General features: G+C 34.6%; 1 protein-coding gene across 24 annotated transcripts in view; it reads right to left on the bottom strand.

Moving 5' to 3' along the window:
- Pard3 (par-3 family cell polarity regulator) overlaps positions 1-15,625 on the bottom strand; it is a 669,836-nt gene that overhangs the window by 329,143 nt on the left and 325,068 nt on the right. For 21 of the 24 annotated variants that reach the window (XM_078023399.1, XM_078023411.1, XM_078023404.1 and 18 more), the window contains exon 5: positions 13,964-14,095. The exons of the other annotated variants lie outside the window; for them this stretch is intronic. In XM_078023399.1, coding sequence (XP_077879525.1) covers positions 13,964-14,095 — 132 coding nt within the window. The remainder of the gene's footprint in view (positions 1-13,963; positions 14,096-15,625) is intronic. 24 annotated transcript variants of the gene reach the window in all.

The raw sequence follows: 15,625 nt of genomic DNA, 5'->3' as shown, positions 1-15,625 counted from the left end.
TACCAAGGTACAAGAAAATTATTGGTTTTGTTCCTATCGAATTCATGTATCCAAGTTATTGTAAGAATTATAAGCAGCAAATAGAAACCTAACATATGAAGTATACTTCAGTGGTACAATATGAGCTTAGCATGCAAGAGGCCTAGCTAGGGTTCAAGACCCAACACCCCTTCCTTTAAAAAAAAAAAATGTTTTTAAAAAGAAGTATTTAATGAGCTAATGAGTCAGCTAATGAGCAAAACTCAAAAGCCTGTCCCAAACTCTTGATTTTCTTTAAGTGTTGTTTATTTAATCCGGAGAAGGGAATAGATTTGAACAGCCTGGGCTCATCACCGTAGATGTTATGATTTGGATATTAGCTTTCTCCCAAAACCTTACCTGTGAGGCAATGCAAGGTTTAGAGGTTGAAATGATTGGGTTATGAGAGCCTTAATCAGTTAGTTAATCAATCAGTTAATTAATTCCCCATAGGGATTGACTGAGTGGTAACTATAGGCTGCTATTGTGTACCTGGAAGAGGTGGGTCTCTGGTTTGGGGGGGTGCCTTTGGGTATATATTTTGTTCTTAATGAGTTGCTCTCTCTGTTTCATAGTGTGATGTCTTAAGCTGCTGTCTTCTACCACACTCTTCCACCGTGATGTTCAGCTTCCCCTTGAGCCCTGAGCAATGAAGCCACATGTCTATGTATGAGACCTCTGAAACTGTGAGTCCCCAAATAAACTTTTCCTTCTAAAATTGTTCTTGTCAGGTCTTTTAGTCACAGCAGAAAAAAAAAAAAAAGACTGACTAAAACAATAGAGAAAGCCCATTTACAGCCTATAAGTTGTCAATAGCCTCCTATATTAGGGAAATACTTTAGAAGGCTATCTGATTTGGTCAGTTGAGTGATACTGATCAATACTGCATAGATAATCCTGTGGTAAGGTGATTTGATAGAGAGGATGGGATCTCTTGGGCATTACTAGGGAATGTAACTTGGTCCAGTGTCTATGAGGTCAGTCTGGAAACATCTATCAGTTATAAATGTATACATTCTTATACAATGCATTCTTTGTACAAGTACATTTTTATACATTTATCTCAGATATAATACAAAAGGATACAAAGAAGGATTATCTATTGCAGTATTCTTTGAAACAGCAAATGACAGTAAACAACCTAAATCTCCATCTGCAGATAACAGCCTATCTACACAAAGGAAAATTATAAAACTATTTCAAAAATGGACACTTTTTATGTGTTCATTACAAAATATTACCAAGCTATATTAAACAAATAATAGCAACAGCACAGAAAATTATAAATGTTATCTATATCCGAATGTAGAAAGACAATATATTTTGTATTTCTTCTAAAAATTATGGTACCATTTTGAAAGGATTCACATATGGGAAAAAGAGTGGCTGAAAGAGCTGTGGGAGAGAAACTATTGTTTTGTATATATATATATATGTATAATGTTTGCTTTGGGAACTGTGTATTTATTTCCTATGCAAAAATCAAACACAATCTTAAAAATAATAATGTGATGAATTAATCACCATACAGTTCAATGTAACTCAATATTCCATTGTCACAGGAAAGACCTCTGATTCTAATTACTCATATCCCATAGGTGCCTAATTACCACTCAGAACAATAATGAACAAATACATACATATTACCACTTAAAAAATAAAATGCTGTTGGTGGTGCATGCCTATAATACCAGCAACTTGGGAGGCTGAGGCAGGAAGATCACAAGTTCAAGGCCAGCCTCAGCAAATGAGCAAGGCCCTATGCAACTTAGTGAAACTCTGTCACACAGTATAAAAAACAAGGCTGTAGATGGGGCTCAGTGGGTTCAATCCACAGTAAAATAAATGAATAAATAAATAGATAAATAAATAAACACTCTTTATAGCCTGTATGAGATCATCTTCATAACAGAATCAATTCCATTAACTAAGAAACTTTTTGTACAATACCATAATAAATAATGAATAGTTTCTCTCTGAAGCAATTTATAAAACTCAAAATAATTTCCATATCAAAATATCATATATAAAAAAAGCATACATAAAAAGAAGCTATACTCAAGGAATCAGATAAGAAAAAACAAACTAAAAAAAGATATACACTATATACAACATTAAAGGTATATTAGAATTTATATTTATATTTTATAAATTGAACATTCAAGGGCCAGTAATCTGTTGTTTCCATAAAAAGAGAAAAAAAATCATATCTAAAAGGAAATTTTTGCCATTTTGGAGTCCTAAACTGATAGTATAATTCATTTCCATCCTATTATATGAAAAGGCCTCCAAATTCTGGAAAAAAAAACTCACAGTAAAATGATATGGCATTTTCAGGAGACTATTAACTATATTACATTCAATTCAATTGTTTTTATATTATTTATCATAATCAAACAGTTTGCTCAAATATTTTTTCTAGTTACATAGAAACTTTGTTTTCTGATAATTAAACATTTAAATATTTAATTAAATGTTTTAGAGCTTATAAAACTGACAACAATCTTGGGTTTATAATAATATGTTTTGGCCTTTTATCCTTTCTTGTGTCCCATAAAAACCTAATTTAAGTAGGAGCAACTCTTGCCCACTACTCCCATCACCTGCTCTGGAAAGCCCTTAGAGACAGGTTTCCCAGATCCATTGTGATCAACTATAATGCAGCAGACCTCATTGTGAGGCAGGGAGAAGACTGATTGTGCTCAGTCATCTTTTAACACTTAATCCATGCTCACTTTTGTAAGACATTCTCAAAGAGAATTCACAAGTGATCACCCTTATGGATATGAAATGCTGTGCTCTTCTATCACATCAAGCTTTTTTTTTTTTTTTTTTTATGGCAGTGCTGGGAATTAAACCTAGGGCACAAACAGACTGGCAAATGTTCTACCACTAAGCAACCTCCCCTGCCAATGCCATCTAGTTTTTCAAAGTAGGAACATTGCTTTTCCTTGAAAGAACTTACATTTACCCATCATTTGTTGGTCCTTTAATCTGTAATAATTTCTCAATCTTCTTTTTCATCATATATAGATGCTGAGAAACAGCAATTTTGTGATCAAGTACCAACAATGCAATAATACTACTGCATTAATAGGTCTGACAATGTCCATGTCTTAACATGTAGCAAGTTTTTGTTCATTTACCTATAATCTGAACTCTTTAGCTCATAATTAATGAAAGTCACACTATCATACAGTATTTTGAAATAGTCAATTTAGCTAACTCCATAAAGAATCAACCAATAATACATAGTATCAGAAAAAGTGATGTCAGCCAGGAAGTACACACCCGCAATCCCACGTTTAAGATCAGCCAGGGTAACTTAAAGAGATTGTATCTCAAAATAAAAGGAGGTCTAGGGGTATACGTCAGTGGTAGAAAACTTGCCTAGCATATATGAGGACCTATGTTCAGTCTCTAGAACTGCAAATAAACAAACAACAACAACAATAATAATAATAATAATTAAAAAAGGAAAGAAAGAAAAAGTGGAATCATTATAGGGACTTTTTCTTTTCAATTTATTCAAACATTTATGAAAGAAAGGAAGAAAGAGAGAGGGGGGAAGGGAGGAGAATAGAAAAGAAGGGCTTAGTATTTACAAACATCTAACAACAAAGACTATTTTAGAGCAACAAATGGATAGAAACAAAGACACATTGGAATTCATGAATGTTATAAAGAAGAGGATAGTGAGCAAAGACACAATAATGGAAGGCAGCAAGGATATCATCCTCTTTCAAATGTGAGGATTAAGGAAGGTTCTTTCATGTGATCCTTTATATGAAAGATAAGAAGGAACCAAATCTGAGAATTATGAGGACAGCAAGCCAGGCTGAGGCAACAGTAGGAGAAAGGCTAGGAGAGGGAAAGGGGCGGAGTTAGTTGAATCCATATTTTGCTGATTGGAAAGATCTAGCAGAGAGAGACAAAGATACTCATGACTAGGTAGTTGTCTATGAGTTCAATATAAGAACAGAGTCCAAAGTCTGAGAAGAATGGGAGACAGCACAGAAGTGAGGACACTGGCAGGTGAGAGGTGAAGGAAGCCTCCTCCTGGAATGATTAAGTAGAGTCCCAGCACCAAGAGGTGGACTTGATGGTGGGAATACAGGGATGTTTATACCCTCTGCTTCTATCTTCTCAGTGGAATAGGAAGCTAAGTCATAAAGGCCCAGGTAATGAATGATTTTTAACAATTCAAGGGATTACCAGTGCTTCTCCAAGAGTTTAACTTAATTCCAATAAATATCAACAATGCAATCCCATCTCACAATATGGAAATTATACTTCTTGAAGAAAAAGAGAAAAAAATGCTCATGCTCACAATCTTGTATAGTTTGATGTACTAAAAATAAATAAATAAAAAAGATTTCAAAAATAACATGTACTGTAAAGGAGTAGAACCAATATTCACTTGTGAAATGAAACCCAAAGGCCCATTCTAATTTTTCCCCAATACCAGCACGTGTGTGTTGTAGAAACAACATTTATTCCCAGTACTTTAACCTCTTTATAATTTGTTCAGGTATTTCAAAAAACTCATCTCGGGCTGAGTGTGTAGCTCAGTTGTAGAGAGTTTAACTAATATGCACAGCCTTTGGTCCCATCCCTAACATAGGGGTAAGGGAACAAAAAAAAAAAAAAAAAAAGGAAAAGTGATCTACATTCTTAGCCATAACATTTGAGAAAAACATGAAAAACAGAAGAAAAAAACAAAAAGACTTGTTGATATACAGAACCAATGAAAAATGTTACAGGGCACACTCACATAGACCACAGTGGAGATAAAGACATAAAACCAATGAACAAAATGTTTTATCCCTTAAAATAGGAACATTTTAGGACCACTTCATGTCCATGTTCAAGGTAGGTGGGAAAAGTCTGTGTAGCACTGAAGAAAAGTATATATACCTCGATCATAAAATCTGCAAATTAAAAATGGCTTATGAATGATTCAATTTCTACAAGCAGGCTGTAGGAAATAGGTAGTGAAAACAACATATTGTAGGCTAAAAATGTTAATGCAAGTTCTTTACCAGCATTTTTTAAAGAACAGCAGTTCTACTGTTCATGAAATATAGAAATAAAACCCAAAATTTCAAAAGCAAATGACATACAGATGGGTGGGAATATAATATAAAGCAAGTATTCTTTCTACCATCATATTTAATCACACAACTCACAACAAAAATCTTTAAGACTGCCTGCAGTGAAAATATGAAAAGGCACCTGAAGGTCAGAGCTAAAAATGAAAATGCATCTTAATCCATTGAACAGGCTCTCAAATGTCTGATTCTAGCAGCAGTACTCACAGGCAAGGGAATCATCAGCTACTAACAGATTCCCCATGAAGGTTAATCCACGCACCTCCCAAGATTTTTTTTCACTCAGTAGAATTTCTGCCTCACTTCATTGCTGCTTGCAGGCTTCTAGGACCATAGGCCAACAAAGCAATAAATATGGTCAGCAATCAAGGGAAAGGAAAAAATAGATATGCAACCCTTCAACTGCATAATCCGTTCCAAAAGAAAATGAGTGACACTGGACCTCCTAACTCCTCTCCTCACTTATATGGCAAAGGAATCCATATGCATAACCAGTGGCCAAGTGGAAGCCTTCATAAGACACTTAGAATTCTTGAATAGTATCCTTACATTTAATCCTATTAAAACTACACATGGTTGCCAAAAACAAAAGGAAATATTTTAAAATGGATGCAGACACAGAGATTAACACTAATGTCATTTTGGTGTCAGATTATGTTCTTCAGAAATGAACCAGAGATGATTTAAAAAGATTAAATTTTATTCTAATTCTGATAAGATGCCACAGAATCAAGAATCCAATTCTGAAAGGATGATGAGGGCATTAGAAATACGCCAGGGATGAAAATGAACCAGCACAGCATACCAAATGGTCCTTCCAATATGCAAGGAGAAAATAACATTTAAGAGAATCAAATCAGTCAGGGATGGGATGGAACTCAGTGGTAGAGCTCTTGTCTAGCATGTGTGAGGCTGTAAGGAGTTCAATCCCCAGCAAAACGCGCGTGTGCAGACACACACACACAACACACACACACACACACACACACAATTACTCAACACAAAACAGAGTTGCTAAGGTAAAACCATTAAACAGATTTTTACCTAAAATGAAAGACAGGAAGAAAAACAGATTCTTAGAAGTCTCTACAGAAACTTGGTCTGCATTTCAACCTGTAATAAATCCATATCTGCCAAATTTATTTTTTCCATTTTGTACACAATGAAAATGAAGGTTGGGGAGTTTATTTTCCTTGGATACAGCCATATAGCCATTGATGTGAGGGCCAGAAAGCAAGACCCACTCATTGGAGGGCAAGTTTCTAATACTGACACATGCTTCCCAGACTCCAGTGTCTTTTTGTCTGTAAATATGTGTAAGGGCAGAATGTTTCTTGTCTTTCTCAGGAGAAAATGCCAACTAAAGTGGCCCTCCCTGTGACCTGAAAGACTTCCCTAGGAAGTCAAGGGATCATTTCTAAAAAGATTGTCAACAGGGGACCCTACACTCCAGATCTGTTCTCCATTGATACTGAGGACTCCACAATACTTGATAATAAAAGTAGGATATATGTAAGGCTCATGGAAAATACATGCTACATCCTTTAGTCTTTACATATATTGTAACAGTAGTCACCCTATCATGGAAGCACAATAAAATAATCTGCTTTTGCATTAATATATCCAGGTAAGAAGACAATTCTTTCAAAAGGATGGTTTTGGTTTTATTTTTGGTGTTATTGTGAGAACAACTTTCTGTTATAAAACCTCTAGCTTTAATCATTAAAATTAAGTTTAATTTTAATATAATCTTGGAGATTTTTAGTTTCTACATTTGGTGCTTTCTAGAGAAAAACACAATTATGTTTGTTCTAAACAAATTTTGCAAAGGTTTTCAAATAATATTAAGAAATCTCCTTCCTATAAATATACAACTATATGAATTTAGAATGAGAGGGCTTAGGTTATTTTAAACCAAATAATCAGAAGAGTCATTGCTTACTCAGTGCCCATGAATTAAAGAATAATCATAAAATGAACTAAAATAAAAACACATTTCAATTACCCTTTGGCATAACCAGAACCTGACCTTGTTTCCCACAAATAACAGTAGACACTATGACGTTCTGTTTCTAAATCTGCATTTTGATTGCTCTCTGTTTAATGCTGTGACCATTGAGTTATTTTACTGGCCAGTCTGCAGCTACTGTAATCAGATTTCTAAATAAGCCATCTCCTGGTTCTATAATTAATAAAGTATGATCACTTTATAATACAGAAATCAACTTCTTTTATATCATCTACATAGTTCTAGATCTGAGGAAAGGGAGATTTCCCACCCGACCCCCTTATTCCAGAAACTCTAGTAAGTACTAGGGAAAGAAACAGGATGTTCCTATATAGGGAAAAAAAAAATTCAAGTGTGATGAATCACATGAAAACAGGAGCCACAGTCTGTCTGTCACCAACACTCACAAGTTCATAAGACAAAGTGAAAATAGGTAAAACCAAGGGCCACAATTACTTATTGACTGGGCATGGAAGGAAATACATTTTTTAAATGCTTCCATAAAACCTGAATACACTAAAAAATGCTTTTTCACTATGTTTTAAATTTACTTTTGCCCTAAATATTTAAAAATTTGGTGTAAATAAAAATACAATAAAAAGCAAAAATAAAACAAATTTAGAGTAGCATGATATAGGAATATAACCATTATGTATCATGTCAATATTAATGACAACATCAAAATATTTTTGAAGGTTTAAGAAGCATCAGAATAAACATCTGTAAGTAGGTTATTCTGACAATAAAAAAGATAAGTATTCTCTAGCATTCTTCTCCATATACAAATATCTTATATTTAAGATTTGGTTGTGGGCTAGGGATGTGGCTCTAGCAGTAGCGTGCTCACCTAGCATGCGTGGGGCTCTGGGTTCAATCCTAAGCACCATATAAAAATAAAATAAAGATGTTGTGTCCACCAAAAACTAAAAAATAAATATTAAAAAACTGTCTCTCTCCCCCTCTCTCTCTCTTAAAAAAAATTGGTTGTATTCTTTTTGTAATATCTAGGACTCTACAAGTTCAGGCTAACATAAAAACAGACACTATTCCCATCTGAGTCATTATCATTTCAAAAGGACTATATGATCAAAGGTCAGATATGTAAATACTCTGCATGAAAAATATAAAGTCAATGTGTCATAATTTGAACAAGTAACAAAGGTATATAAAATAACAAGGGAAAAAAAAGGCATTGTGGGGACTGGGGCTGTAGCTCAGTGGTAGAGCATGCTTAGCATGCACAGTTCCTGGGTTGCAATCCCTGCACCCTCTTGTCATTGCTCTCAACTCCTGGCTTTGAGACCTTAAGATACAACCCTGGATAGTGGAATTTCTATTTGGCTGGCAAGGGGACAAATGTGAAAGTATTGAACATCTAAGTTTCCAGTGGAACAGTGTCCTCATCAAATATTCAAGATATTTTTCCACCTTCTGAATAATCTGCCAGTTAGATGAGGTTTTTCTTGATGGAAAGAACCCTAGAACATATTTTTCACTAAAGGTCAGGGCAGTCATTCTTCTCACTAAGCTTAAGTGGCAGTTAGAGGATCCCTTATACTTCCTTGCTATTTCTGCTAATTGGGTTCAGGACTGTTCACCAAGAGAAAGTAGTAAAATGGCAGGCTCCCAATTAGCCTATATTTTCCTTAAGATCATTCATTCTCAGGTCCTAAATACTTCCAATCATGTATTATAAAGTTTCTGCCTCCTCTTTTGTAGAATTCATTAGTTTCAATAAAGTGTGAGGATACAAAACAAAGTCAGCTTATGATCCATATCTGCCAATATTAAATTACAGTCCATGCAGAGTCAGGGAAATGGTAATGGTTAAAAGAATTCAAACTTCTTAAAACCTACTACCACATCAAAACTAAGGGTTCTATAGCTTTTTTTCTTTGTTTCCTCTGAGTCTCAGAATCAAAATTTCAGAAGCATGAAAAACTTTTTCAACAATCCATTTAGTTTTTCAGATCCTCAGTGTTTCCTCTGAGATCTTTCAGAGAACGGAAGTCACAGATTGACAAACCAAAAGGATGTCCTTTGAAAGATAAACAGCCCTCTGCCTTTTGAGATGAATCTGATGTAGGACTGATCTACAGGTGATTCTGAGCAAGGTGAGTTTGTCTCTGGAAAGCAGTACTGTTTCTGGAAACCATGCCATCTTGACCCCAAGTGCTTCCCAATACAGAGTTCTACGAAGACACACCATCTCCTTTTTGTTATAGAAGTGAAACTACCAATAACATGACAGAAGGAAAGAAGCTTCAATATCCCCTTATGTAGGATCAGGTCCATGCCCAAAACAAGACACTCTGGGTTTCTGGAAGTGCCTTTGGCTCAGCATTCCAAAGCACCCATTGTCCTTTTCTCTCAGCTGTTTATTCCCATTGGCAAAGCTGATGTGATAACAACTGCCTTCAACAACAGAGATAATGAGAGACAAGCACTCTGGTAGGAAATAGAGCAAAAAACAAAAGCACTGAAGGCATACAAAACCTAGAACTCTCTTGACCTCTCCAGTGTAGAGGCATAACGAAAGGAGGGCAGCCATGAGTTCTGCCCTGGCAATCCCAAATTGTAAAGTCTGAGGGTTGATCATTATTCTTTTTTTTTTTTTTAAATTTCTAAGAATACAAAACATTATTTCTTCTGTGGGATGCAAACTTTTTTTACTTGGGATGGCAAGAACTGTGGAGGAAAAAAAGCCTCAAAATAGATATGGGGCCATTAAAGTCAGATGACTCATAGGGAATACTTAACAAAATAAGCAAATTGCACTGACAGTATATAAAGTGGAACCAATAACTCTTCTTCTGTCCAAACAATAGTGCTTACTTCTGATAAAGAAATTTACTCTGAGCTTTGTTTTATTTTGTGTGTGTCTGTGTGTGTGTGGGGGGGGGGGATTCTTGTTCTGTAAATAAATTTCACTCTAATTCTGCTGAAGAGAAATCACCAACTGCTTCTACTTTTCTAGGTATACTGTCTCATTCATACCGTATTTAATGAATGCATCATCTTTTTCTAAACTTAAGTCAAAGGAGATGGTTTAGGCCTAGGAATCAACTAGCTGATGTCATCTACATAGAATGAGGAGTGCCTATTTTTCCAAAACCTGCCTATCGTGAAACAAATATATCAAATAATGTCAACAGAAACAAATCAAGACTAAGTCTTAGGGGGGCATTTTCTCAAAACAATCTTTTATACTCCAAAACAACCATTTTATACTATAATTACAAAAAGAAACTGTACCACTTCCTTACAACAAATCTACAATTGTAACAGTAGATAGAAGTTATATCCTTATGGGGCTGGGGATGTGGCTCAAGGGGTAGCACGCTTGCCTAGCATGCGCGGGGGCCCTGGGTTCAATCTTCAGCATCACAAAAAATAAAAAATAAAAATAAAGATGTTATGTCCACCGAAAACTAAAAAATAAATAATTTAAAAATTTTCTCTCTCAAAAAAAATTAGTTATATCCTTATAATATAATTAAATGTAGTATCATTTTTAGAAAACCCTGAGCTGTCAATCTTTGTATCCAAATATTTCAATTAAAATGTCATATTTAGCATATTTAGCTAATGCAGATTGTCATTCAGTGTGCCTATACTGCCCTCCCTTCTTGATTTAACAGCCCCTTGATAATATTCAGTGATGACAAAGCCTCTTCCCTTAACTCCAGGGGGTTAAGCTCCAATAGTCTAAACCAACACTGGTATTTTACTCCTTTTGATTTAAAAGTGAGCAGAGAAGTAATGCAATTTTGGCTAACAAAACACTAAGGGGCATCTGTTGGGAGGCTGTGGGAAAGGCTTTCTTGCATTCAAAAAGAGCCACAAAGAGGACAAAGGCCTTGTTCCCCATCCTTTTTGAAAGATGTGATAGTTAGGGCTCCAGTAATAAAAGACAGTCAAGGTGGATTGGGGAGGGGAACCCTGGAAGGAGAATTCAGACCTTCCTTGAGGTTGCTGAGTTTTAAATATAGTCTTAGGAGGGCTTTCCCTCCCTCCAGACTTACTGTTGAACAAATAACAGTATCAGGAACTAGCAAATTCAACTATCCAAATCTTAAAAACATTTATTTTAAAGTAATACTGTAATAACAATTCATTTAAAAATGTGAAATTTTGAGAAATCAGTGTTTCCTAAGAAGAATCTCCATTTTTTTAAAAAAAAATTGTTTAAAATTATTTCCATCTCAATATTGATATGTTAATACTTACTATATGATAGAAATGAATACCTTTGCAATACCAAAAAGTGGTGTACAAGGAAAATTATCCTTTTTTGCTGGTTCATATTTGAATATTTCACAAAATTATTTTAGGTGGTTTGTACTATATGAAACACAAACTGAGATAAAATATGTAAAATGCTTAGAATTTCTTTCAACTGATGTCATTAATCTAAACTGAAAACTGCTATTCTAATATTTAGGCAACACAATTATTAATTATATAAAATTATTGAAATATTTAAACAATAAAACATTCTCCCACTGAGTGCTCACACAGTTTTATACCCATATGAACTTTTTAAAAAAAATAACTAATTAATCAAAGAATTACAAATGTTTGTATTTAGTGTAAAAACTATGAAAGCATGTTCAACATCACTGAATATCATGGAATTGTCAATCAAAACCATGAGTTGTCACCTCCTACCTGGTTAGGACTACTGTTATCAAACAGTCAAAAGATACAAAGTGTTAATGATGATATGAAGAAAAGGCAACCCTTGCACTCTGCCATTAGGAATGTAAATTAGTACAGACACTGGGGCAAACAGCATGGATGCTCAAAGGTAAAAGCTGAACCACAATCTAATCCAGCAATTCCACTTTATGGATATGTTCTAAAAGAAATAAAATTACCTCATTAAAAGCATATTTGTCCTTCCATTTCATAAAAGAATTATTCATAATAGCCAGGATATAGAAACAATTTAAGGATTCATCAGCAGAAAAATGGATAAAGAAAATCAGAGGTACACACAGGAATATTATTCAACCTTAATAAAGAAGAAATCCTGTAATTTGTGACAAGGATGAACATAGAGAACATTATACTCAGTGAAATAAGTTATATACAGAAAGACAAATACCACATAGTCTAACTGATATTTAAAAGTGAAATAGAACTCATATTACCAGGAGCTGGGCATGGAGGAAAATGTGAAATATTGGTCAAAGGGTACAAACTTTTAGTTATAAGACCAATATAAAGCATGGTGAGTACAGTAAATAATAAGGCATTACAGAGTTGAAATTCTTTAAAAGAATACATTAAATGAAATGTTCTCATTTCACACATACACAACGCTATCCATGAGAGGTAACAGATTTATTAATCGTCTTGATTGTGATAATGACTTCACATTGTATGCATATATCAAAACATCACTTTGTACACCTTAAATATATACAGTTTTGTCAATTATGCCTCAATAATGGATGGCAGAGACTTTTTTAAAAAACTATTACAATGACAAGGAAAACACTGGGATTCCCCACTATGAAGGAGAGAGGAAAGGAGGGGGCGGGAAGACAAAAGAAAAGGGCAAGAGAAAGGGGAATGGAAGAAAAATATTATGACTCAATAAGAATCCAAGACATTAAAAACAATTAATTGGAAGAATTAGCTTACTAGGTAAATTCTTAGTCTTTCTAGGAAGCAGCACTTTTCAAATAGTGATATAACACTGTCTTGGTCCAGCTATTTCTCCTCCCACCTTTGGTGCTAGGGATGAAACCCAGGACTTTGCATGTGGTAAACATGCACTTTACCACCAAGCAGAATTTGTAGCCCTTTTTTTTTTAGCAAATGGTAAACAATTCAGACTTCATGAATCATTAGGTGGTTGTTTCACAAAGTAAACTAGCCAAACTCTAAAAATCTGAATACTTAAAATAAGTCATTGACATTTATGAAGGGTGTGTTGGCTTGGATATGAGATGTTCCCCAAAAGCTCACTTGTGAGACTGCAAGAAAGTTCAGAGAAGTGACTGCATTGTGAGAGTCTTAACCCAATCAGTGTATTAATCCCTTGACGAGATTAACTGAGTGGGAAGTAAAGGCAGGCGGGGTATGGCTGGAGGGGGTGTATATATATATATATATATATATATATATATATATTTGGGGTATATATTTATATCTGGCAAGTGGATACTCTGCTTCCTAACGATCATGTGAGCTGATACCCTTTGCCACACTCTTCTGCCATGATGTTCAGCTTCAGCTTGAACCATGAAGAATGGAGTCTGCTATCTATGGATTAAGACCTCTGAAATCATGAGCTCTCAAATAAACTTTTGCTCCTCTACAGGTGTTCTGGTTGGGTCCTTTTAGTCACAGCAGGAAAAAAAAAAAAAAAAAAAAAGCTGACTAAACCAAAAGTATAAGTGCCTAAACCTGCCTGACAAAAATAAACTAGATAACTAGATTCTAAAACAACACCATGGCATATATTCCTCTCATAAAGTGAAGTCAGGAATAATGAAAAGTTTTAATTTGCCTTTCAGATTCCTTGACTTTCTGTCTAATGAAAAAGAGAAGAGCCTTGAAATTGTCCTCACTAACTGCATTATTCAATGCCAAATATCTGGGCTGCTGCAACATTACCAGCTGCAGTACTTCAGAAAATCTCCTGCAAATATTCACAGCTACTCAGAAGAAACCTTTGAGTAGCACAAGAATATTCTGCATTTAGTTTTAGATGGACTCAGACATAGAACCTACTACTTGAAACTTTGTTTTAAGTATGAATGAAATAGGATGTTGCACCAAGGATGCATGTACAAGGAGGCTTTTATGTTACCTGTTCTTGCTTCTCCAACCACTTGTCCACCATTGGGTGACTGGCACTGAGAGATGAGCGAGCATTGTCTCTCTGGAATTGATTAGACCAGTTACTAGTATCCCGTGGGAGGCTTCTGTAGTTTTCATCTTTCTATTCAAAATGAAAAACAAAAAGGCATCTTGTGAAACACCAGACCAGAAGTAGTAGGAGAATGATTCCACATATTTAAAATATTTTTCCAAGTCTATACAAAGTAGCTGAATGAGAACATTACACCCACATTAGACCTCAAAAATGATGTAATGTGCTTAGGTCAGGGAAGTCTAATCTCTCTCTCTCTCTCTCTCTCTCTCTCCCCCCCTCTCTCTCTCTCACACACACACACACACACACAACACACACAAAACACTTAGGTATACTTCATACTCCCACCTTACTCAATTTCCCCAGGCTGAGCAAGTATATTTAAAAAGTTAAAAAGGAAAAAAATCTGTAAGCGAGACATTGATTATTTGTTAATAGTGCCATCTTCTCTTTTTACTCTTCTTTCTAACATCATAATTACATCGTGGGGTGTCTTCTACAATTTACCCAAAATGTTGACAATAAGGAAGGCTAATAGATTTGCTACTTTTGGGATCCTTGTAGTTTTGTAACTTTGGGTAAGAGATTTTAGATTCTCAGGGCTATTGTGTTATCTATTTCAGAAACTGTCAGGATTAACTAAAATATCAAGATAAGGTGAAAGCTATCACAAACCTGACATTTTAACAGACACATAATCACTCACTCTGACATGGTTATGATAAGCTATATCTTAACATAAATAAATATTTATTAACTAAGTTTTAATATTCCTCAGAATAATCAAGTGCTACTGGATGACTCCAAGAGTAAATTATAAGAACTTATTTTGACTTTTGAGCTTTAAAACTTAATTTTAATATTCAGAAAAGAAATGACAAATCTAAGACGAAGTAGAGAAATTGAATTTTGAGTTCAATAACTAAATCTAAATTATCTTCCATAAGAACAAATTTAAAATGTTATCTTTTGCTTAGCCTATCTAGTCAAAGTAAGAGATATATAATATTCTTCTTAATTTTGCTAAGAGCAGTCTGGCTATAAATATTATATATGTAATTGATTCTTATTCCTCATTCCTTAAACTATATAAGCACCACATACTATCAATTTTTTTAAGTGCAATAATATGATCGAATTGTATAACTCTTAGCTGTAGACCAGGTTACTCTTTTCTCTTTATTAGTTCTACCAGAGAATAAAACAAGTACAAATGAGTAGTCTTGGACCTATGTCAATACTATAACACTTGAAAATAAAGAAACAATAAATATACATTTACCAATATAAACTTTGATGTGAAACTTTTGGATTTTTTTTTGAAGAATTAAACTGAAAAAGCTAAAATCATTTTTAGATTGTGATAGTCCAACATTTGCAGCAAGTAGTTTTTATTAGAAAAAAAATCTATAAAAAAGTTTACTAGTAAAAGTCAATACATTTCTGGTCAGTGCAGCTTGTAAAGGGACTGTAATGGGACATAAACACAAGCACAAGAAAATGCTGATAAGATTAAGGATGCTGGTCCATGCTCAGGGATTAGAGCTGACCTTGCTTACAGGCATGGAAATGATAAGGAGCAAACATGCCCAAGTC

Source organism: Ictidomys tridecemlineatus, chromosome 10 (genome assembly GCF_052094955.1).
Source record: "Ictidomys tridecemlineatus isolate mIctTri1 chromosome 10, mIctTri1.hap1, whole genome shotgun sequence".
Lineage (NCBI taxonomy): Eukaryota > Metazoa > Chordata > Mammalia > Rodentia > Sciuridae > Ictidomys > Ictidomys tridecemlineatus.
This window is presented reverse-complemented; position numbering and strand designations above follow the sequence as displayed.